This window comes from Glandiceps talaboti, chromosome 23, assembly GCF_964340395.1.
Source record: "Glandiceps talaboti chromosome 23, keGlaTala1.1, whole genome shotgun sequence".
Lineage (NCBI taxonomy): Eukaryota > Metazoa > Hemichordata > Enteropneusta > Spengelidae > Glandiceps > Glandiceps talaboti.
This window is the reverse complement of record NC_135571.1, coordinates 6326412-6335334: the sequence shown is the minus strand read 5'-3', so window position 1 is coordinate 6335334 and position 8923 is coordinate 6326412. Positions and strand designations below refer to the sequence as shown.

The 8923-nt window shown below is 36.3% G+C and overlaps 2 protein-coding genes across 2 annotated transcripts; one reads left to right on the top strand and one right to left on the bottom strand.

Moving 5' to 3' along the window:
• The first annotated feature begins 292 nt into the window (after window positions 1-292).
• Window positions 293-1363, top strand: LOC144453204 (carbohydrate sulfotransferase 1-like). Its single transcript, XM_078144481.1, has one exon. The coding sequence runs from the start codon at window positions 293-295 to the stop codon at window positions 1361-1363; it is 1071 nt and encodes a 356-aa protein (XP_078000607.1).
• A 3832-nt stretch (window positions 1364-5195) lies between these two features.
• On the bottom strand, window positions 5196-7081 carry LOC144453203 (ficolin-1-A-like). Its single transcript, XM_078144480.1, has 3 exons — window positions 6922-7081; window positions 5884-6436; window positions 5196-5325 (listed from the first exon to the last, which is right to left on the bottom strand). Exons 1-3 carry the CDS (start codon window positions 7079-7081, stop codon window positions 5196-5198), a joined length of 843 nt encoding a protein of 280 aa, XP_078000606.1.
• Between the last annotated feature and the right edge of the window lie 1842 nt (window positions 7082-8923).

Here is an 8923-nt window from a genome sequence, read left to right as displayed (position 1 = left end):
AGAAACTTTCAAGAATATCTTCCCAAACTCTGTGCTTATACAATATAGTCTACATAAGTTTAAATAACAATAATAATATTGTTGTTGTTGTTGTTGTTGTTGTTGTTGTTGTTGTTACAAAGTACCAAGACAACAAATGTGGATTTTGCAGACATCTTTTCATTTAAAAAAAAATTATATTTACACAGGTGTCAAAATGGCTGGAAAGTTGACGTTGAGGGTTCTATTCATATTGGTGCTTTTTTTAAGTCAGCTGAGCTTTATATTGTTAATATTCAATCCATTCCGAGTTATGCGCCTTCAGTTAGAACTACAGGACGCCGATGACTGCCAAGCATCAAGAACTACAACAAAATATCCCAGTCAATCAAAAGAGGAAAACCGTTCTGTGTTTGAAGTCAATCACGTACAAGGACGAAGTGTTTTGATTGTTGCAGCCTTTAGAACGGGATCAACGTTTATAAGTCAACTTTTTAACCAGAACAAAGATGTATTATATCTTTTTGAACCTCTGAGACTTGTTCAAGACATGACAAGAGCAAATGTTATTACATCAGATCTCCAGAATTCATCCCAATTAGAGACTTTATCGGATTTATACCATTGTCGTTTTACGTCACAGTATGTACACCATATGCGAACGTGGGCTATGGTGTCCACTAGTAACGACATCAGACGGTTATGCCACAGATATAAGCACACGAGCTGTGCTGATATCACTGTTGAAGATATAACCCAGACATGCAAAAATCGTCGCCATATTGCTACAAAGGTGATTCGTCTGACGTCACTTCCTGTGCTACAGGCCTTAGTCACACAAGAGAAATTAGATTTAAAAGTTTTACATGTGATACGGGACCCAAGAGGCGTCGCAAGCTCCAGAAAATTCGTATACGCGCACGATATCGAAATAGTCAGAAATACAACAATAGAACAAGCTGGACTTGTAAACAATTTGAACCAATACTGCCAACATGCGGTGGAAATGGTTAAGTACAACAAAACATTACCAGCATGGTTAGATGGTCGATATAAACTTGTTCCGTACGAGGATACTGCAATGGACCCCTTAGGTCAAACAGAAAGCATTTATAAATTCTTGGGTATGACAGTTCCAGTTGAAGTTTCACTCTGGATGTCAGAATGGACAAACGTTACAAATGATAAATCTATAAATAACATGGATACACGGAAGAACTCTATTGAAGCAGCACAGTCTTGGCGATCAAAACTGTTATTTCAGGACTTGAAAATTGTACAATCTCTAGACATCTGTCGTGAACTAATGGCTTTAATGGGGTACAAAATTGTAAAATCTGAGGACGAAATGAGACATTTCGCGTACAAAATGTCTGACGAATAATGATAGGAGAAGGGCCACGATTCTGAGCAATGGAAAAGTTAGAAGTCTTGGGATAGTTTTTAAAACGATTACAAGCAAATTAGAAGTACATTGTAATTTAACAGGATACTGACTGACAGTTTATTTGCTTGTAAGGTTTGTTCAAGTAATTGAAATCATTGCAACTACTGAAAGCAGCTGGATTATGTTCAGCTACTTATAGAGGTCCACAACAAATAGAAATGTTAATTAACAACACAGTCTGATAGCTAAATCAGGATACTGGCTGTAACTGTGTTTGGTTGTAAGGCTTGTTCTTGATTTTCTTTCTCTCATACAACCAACAACAATATAACACTAATATAACTGGACACTGTACATTTCAATTAGGGGTCGATTTTATCTATGTGCAATAGGTAGAAATAGTAATAGCATTAGGCTGCTAATTTGGTACTTAGCAGGTTTGAGTTAGTTGGACGATAGTTGCCATCTAACTAATGTGGAAGTAGAGAGATATATCGCTACAGTGGAATTATTCAGTTGGCTCAAGGTTAACTATCAAGTAGGTAAACAATGTTGAAGTTCGTGTCAATGTATGTTAATTTTGTGCAAAGTTTGGACATGTAGCGGTAATGGTAGGCGACCAAATGCCACGTCCTATGTGAACTCCTCGTACTGTGTACATGGCGACATGTTGAATGTGAAATATGTATCATGATAATGCAGACTGCTTAAATCTGCGACTGGGATATTTTTTTCATTAAATTACCAAAGTTATGTGCACTAGAAATTGGTCAATTACACAAGTACTGTACCTGTTAATTAGTGGTTTTGAGTTTGCCACATGTGATAGTTGTAACTGGAGTGTCATTTTTCGATTATACATCCACAATGTATTCACCAAAATTGTTAAAATACCAATAATTCGATATTTTACATGTTAACCAGTGGTCGATATTATCCATAAGCAGTTCACAAACTGGATGAAATCGTGATCACCGTTGAGGGCGCTGATTTTCAGGTGCGGACCGAAAATAAATTTGATTTGGTTTATTTGGTTTATTTTGTGTACAGTTACAAAATACGTTAATCCACAGGTGATGCAATACTATTCAGGGTGTACGATATTAGAAGTAGGTTATTGTATCAAACAAAACGTTTTCATAAAAAAAAAAGCATTCCAGTTGCAGCTAGTGCAGTGAAATAGCATAAACAGTAACTGACGACACCTTGGTTCCACAGTAACTTGAAATCTCTAATTATAGCTTAGGTGGATACCGCCACCTTTTGACAGGAATGAGAAATCATCTAAAATATTTTAACACTGGTTATGAGTTGTGTGTACTTTATATATACAGGCGTTTTAGAACTTTATTTGTACTCAAACACACTATAACTATGAACCTATAACTATGCATATATCTTGTAAAGTCTATCTAAATATCTTAAATATTTCGTATCTCACGATGGTAAAATTCACATCCGGTGCAAACGTGACGATGACGTCGATACCTGTTGCCGTTTCCAAGATGCATTGCGCGTCTCTCCATACAATGCCATACATATAAGGGCTTTGAACGCGCTACATAATCAAAGACGTCAACATGTCTTGCCATCATTTCCTGATGAAAATGTTATTTCAAACGTACGTTATTTCATAATAAATCCAAACTACCGTACCGGTGTACATATAAAATGTGTTTCATAAAGATTTAAAGTATGTACGCACCTCTGTTATCGGGGTTATCTCTTGTAGTCAAGCAATAATGTGGGATTTTCTTCCGGAACACGTTGACCCAAAAGGCGAAATCTTATTCCCATTCCATTGCGCATGTGCGTGCGCCCTCAACCTACATTAAGCAAGATGCTTTAAAGGGAAAATTCGTAAACATATCCAATCGATTTCGTTTCCTTTCCTTCTTTATTCACAAAGTGATTATCCATAAAGTGTGACGTAGGAGTTTGGTAAACTTTTATGTTTTTACAACATAATAAATTAATCACAAGACACTAGACAAATTAAAGTTATATTTGAACATATTGGGTGACATTTAAAGGCCTAATAAAAAAAATGGTTTGTTCCGGTTACCCGACCCCACCTAGCTTTTCACGCCGACCCTAAACTTTTTTACGTATTCGAGAGAAAAAAAATAAAAACGCGAAAAACGTGAAGTCTTGCAAGAAATAGTGGATGCGGAAACTGACGTCAACTTAAAAAGACAATATATAAAACTGTTCTTCCAATCTGTAATGGCTGTACATCCGATGAGAAGAATCCAGTAACATAGAGGTCATATGAAAAACAACGGAAAACATAACTACCTGAACTAGACACTCACTGATAAAAAAAAATAATTTAAAAATAAAAATAAAACATCTACCTACCCCACCTATTCTAAAATTGAATGTAATCAGAACCACACATTTTATATTACACCTAAGGATAAAGGAAACTATTAATTGTCGAAATCGAAGAATATTCGAAAATTTATAGTTGTTACGTCGACCATCAATAAAACTCTTACGTTTTCATTGCTTGAATACAAATGCTTGATTAACACCCGGGTGTACATAGAGTAACGTCGTATTGTTAGCGAACTTGAATTATTACTTCAAACATATTGTATGCAGCTTATGTGCAATTTATTTCCTTTACCCTTACATAGGTATAGATATACTCAAACACTGACACTTACAGATAGAAAGATACAGGCATTGACAAATCGACACAGACGGACAGACAGACAGACAGACAGACAGACAGACATAAACAAAGACACAGACACAGACACAGATCATATATATGTGTGTGTATGTTACCTTTCACATTCATACACCATTCAATTAAAAATCTGAATTTAAAAAAAAAAACTATTAACCTATGATTTGAACCTGAGAGATAAATTTGTCATATAGGCTAATGACATTCTAATACCATTCATTTTATTAGTAGTAGATTTGCCCCCCCCCCCCCATCACAGAAGTCAGTTTATTCATGTTCCTTCTTAGTTCTTTGAAGGCGTATATTTTATTTATGTTGATGTTGTTGTTCTACATGTACTTGTGATTAAAGTGCAATTGTTTAGTGTGTGTGTGTGTGTTCTGTTATTCTTTAGTTATTTACAGTTCAATTCAATTCAAATCAAAGTTCTTGAAAAATACTGCTCATGTGCGAAAATAGTCAAAGAATTAAGCTGTTATTGTACTTATTTACTACTTATGAAAATTAAGCAGGCGTGTCATAAAAGTAAACCAAGTATAACTAACCAGAAATGTAAGAGAAATCAATCACGAAATTAATTCTACTCATGTATGTCATTAAATCTACCATAATTATAATTCTATTCATAAATTTAATAAACCATGAATGTTATACTAGTCATCACAATAACATCACCACCACCACCACCACCACCACCACCACCACCACCACCACCACCATCATCATCATCATCATCATCATCATCATCATCATCGTCATCATCGTAAGCACCACCACCACCATCATCGTCATCATCGTCAGCACCACCGCCACCACCACCACCACCACCACCATCATCATCATCATCATCATCATCATCACCATTCATCATCAGCATCATTAGAAACCACTTTGGTTCAGTAATGTTTGTTTAATATGATGCTGACGACTAAAGACTGTTCCCAATCCCTCAGTAAAAATATGGCAACCCAAGGCCTTGTTTTGATGTATATCTTTGAAAACATAATATCAACTATGAGATAGTACTATTGAGTTCGAGCTGACTTTTAATTTTACTTAGACCACATGTCATTTTAACAAACTCTAAGTTATAAGTATCCAGTTAGTACAATATCCCGTTTTCAGGAATGGCTACACTGTTGGTTTTTCCCTGACTTTCATTTGTGTTTCTTTGAAGGAATAGGTATTGTTGTGCCATGAACTCCAAAATATTCCATTTGTTCGCGATGACCTTTCACCTTCATTAAGATGAAGATATTTTCTGTAAGAGAGAAGAGCAAAGAATAGAACTCAAGAGTATTATCACATAACAATGTTTTAAGTAATATGCACATTGTAATAGTACTTTATTTGGTATTACCCTCTCTACTTGTGTTTGACCAAGCATTAGGCATTTAACATTTTCGTCGACGTATAGATTTTCAAATTATACAATTTGGCATCTCAAGTACTCAAATGTCATATTGAGACCTTGTTATTTATATATGGACAGATGTGATTCTTTGCGAACATTGAAATGGAGTATTTGGACCTTATGGACAGGCGTGATTCCTTTTAAATGTTTATAATACACCTTGTGAGGTTCTGGACAAGTGTGATACCCTTTGAGTATTAAAAACATGTATTAAGACATTCTGGACGGGAGTAACTCCATTAAAGTAATCAAATGACATCAGGACATTCTGAACAACCATATTCTTTTAGAGTATTCCAAAGACAATGTGTTTATCAACCGGTTAACTCAATCTAATCATGCATACTAAAAGACAAACTATAAATATCTAACGGAATTCAAAATATCACTTGACTACTTACTTACCCATTTAGATTTGAGTAGGCGCAGTCATAGCCCGATGCGGCAATGAACCACCAACCACCGTAGTACTCTGCAGCACACGAGGGGGCTGTTGGATCCTTGTAAGTAGCAAACGCCTCAATTACGTGAATTTCTAATGGATCGGGAGCACTTGGGTGAACAGTTATATTACTGTCAACTTTTGTTAGAGGTGAAGCCAATTGGAAATTGTCAGTTACACTTTCAATGTAAAAATCTTCATACAAGACATAGCCTGAGATACTATCCCAGTCAGTCAGTTCAATTAGCAGCTGGGTAGTTCCAAGGGTAAGAGTTAAAGCGCTGATGAACCTGTTCCCAATCCAGTATTCCTCCTCAACATTACCGAATCCAACCTCGTATTGTTGAAATGTTCGGTTAAAGTCCGTTTTGCCATCATATCGTCGTTGTAATGTGATCCATCCTCCTCCAAGAGTGTCAAAGTCACAATAAACAATGAAATTACCAGTGCTGACTGTTTTTATCCCATGTACTCCTGAATTTACCGCCCCCATCGACCAAATTTCCACGCATGAACCTGGAAAGGTGTGAGGGTGTTAGTAAGGTAGAATGTACCTCGGGACGAATTTTATTCAAATTCCTAAAAGCCCTCCAATGTTTGAAATACCACCGCTTAAACTTGTTCGTTGTGTCTACAATCAAACATTTTCCCATAGAGTACATACATTACGTACTCAGTGACCATATTGCATTTTATAACGGCTTAATTTAATATTAATATAATTTTGACCCCCTTAAAAATTCGTATGGTGAATCTTAATTTGCTGGCTTCAAGTTGTATTCAACAAAGAAGCGACAAATATTTAAGATTTTCATTTGCCAGGGCATACTACGTTACGTGACCCCTTACCATGATGATGATATATGGTGTGTGTATATATATAACACGTTTAATGGGTTTGCTTTTAAAAAAACATGAATTTGCAAACACAGCAAAATCCTTCCTGAAATGATATAAGGTGAATCTGACCTTGACATGTTGCACCACTTGGAATACAGTACCGGGTATCTTCAGACTTGCCAGTACACTGTTTTCCAGTGCCCTCTGGAGAAGGATTTGTACAAGTCCTGGTTCTTGTTTGGGTACTGACACATTGCCAGGACGGCGTATTAGCAGGAAGAGTACATGGTGTCCAAGCATTCCATACGTCCCATTGCCCATCTCCTGAGTGAGAGATGGACGGACAAGTTAAGCTATAACCCGACGCAACGGCAATTTGTTTCTTAAAAAATGTTTATCCGTGAACAAATAAGAAAATGTATGAATTTAATTTTACAATCCGCATTTGTTTGTGTTTTGCTGGGATGGGCTGGGTTACGTTTAGTGTTGTGTTGTGTTGTGTTGTGTTGTGTGGTGGAGTGTAGTGTAGGGCTGTGTAGTCTAGTATAGTGTAGTCTAGTGCAGTGTGGTCTAGTCTAGTCTAGTGTGATGTAGTCTAGTGCAGTGTGGGTTACAGTAGTGTAGTGCAGTGTAGTGCAGTGTAATGTAGTGTAGTGTAGTGTAGTTTGGCCAAAGGCCACTATTGCAGTTGTTAAAGAAATAATAACAACTGCAAACAACATGTTGTAATTCACAGACATTGTCCTCAACCAAGTCAAACCGATCTGTGAGTTATTTGTTGTACGGCAGTGAATAGAACGTATACTTAATAATAATTACTCATCTACCGTAGTCATGGCAACATAACTATTGTCTTATCTCTTGATGATCACTTATGAATATATTTGCATATATATTAGCGTGATGAATCGAGATGGTGGTGTCAATAAATGTAACATTGACCATATACATAAACATATATTTGAAAGGACCGGCTTAAATTTGACATAATTACCAGGTTAGAAGTCGGCATGTGTCAGCAGGATGCTTGGCGTTTTAGAAGCTTTACTAATTTGGGTGACTGTAAATTTAGCACGTACAATGATGATATAAATGACAGTTCTCATGTATGAAGACGGATATGATCAATAAACTGATGTTAGCAAAGTTGAATGATTATAACAAAATTTGAACAGATGATTGTTGAAATAGTGTGCATGTATGCATGTATGCATGTATGCATGTATGTATGTATGTATGTATGTATGTATGTATGTATGCATGCATGTATGCATGTATGTATGTATGTATGTATGTATGTATGTATGTATGTCTAGTCCATCCATTTATCCATCCATCCATCCATCCATCCATCAAAATGTAATTCCAATAAGTTGAACTGTGAACTTGGAGTCCTCTGTCTGAGTCAAAATTACGGCAGTAGGGTTGGGGTTGGAAAGAATTATTTGAAACCATACATACCCACAAACAGGACAAAGCATCTTTTTTCCTAATCCCAATATTAAGCTTCCCCTTGCCGTATGTATTGACTTCAGACTGCATTTGACTATCATTTGCAAACACTACACATACTAAATATGTTGGCAGTGAACGTGTTTTAACTAGTACAAACACTTATATTATGTTTGCCTATGAATCCTATTGAAAACCACGTCACATAGAAGTATTGGAGAACAGAAAATGTGTCAAAGCCCACTTGTGTATAAGTACTTAACTGCCCACTTCAGTAAACTTACTGTCTGTGCAGTACATTCCATAAAAATTGTCAACACAGGTACATATGTGATATCCATTTACTTCACACTCCCCGATACAGCTGCCGCCGTTCAAACAATCTTCATCGTTGCATGTCTGCTGTGTTTGCTGAGAACAAACAAATGTTGGTTACGATTTTCAATAAAGGAACAACTGAATTGCAAACCTAAGTGGAGGAACGCACTTGCTTGTACATGTGGTACAGCAGTCGATATTCAAAAACGTTGGTTTACACTCTGGTGGTTTACAAACATTAATACATAAAACCATGATTAAGTTATTCTTATATATATTAAATATTAATACAGACTTCTGTGGTCGTATACAGTGCGTTGCAGGTCACTGTTCCCTAGCTCTGTTTGATACGACCACACAGAAACCAATAAGAAAAAACACATTAACACCTTG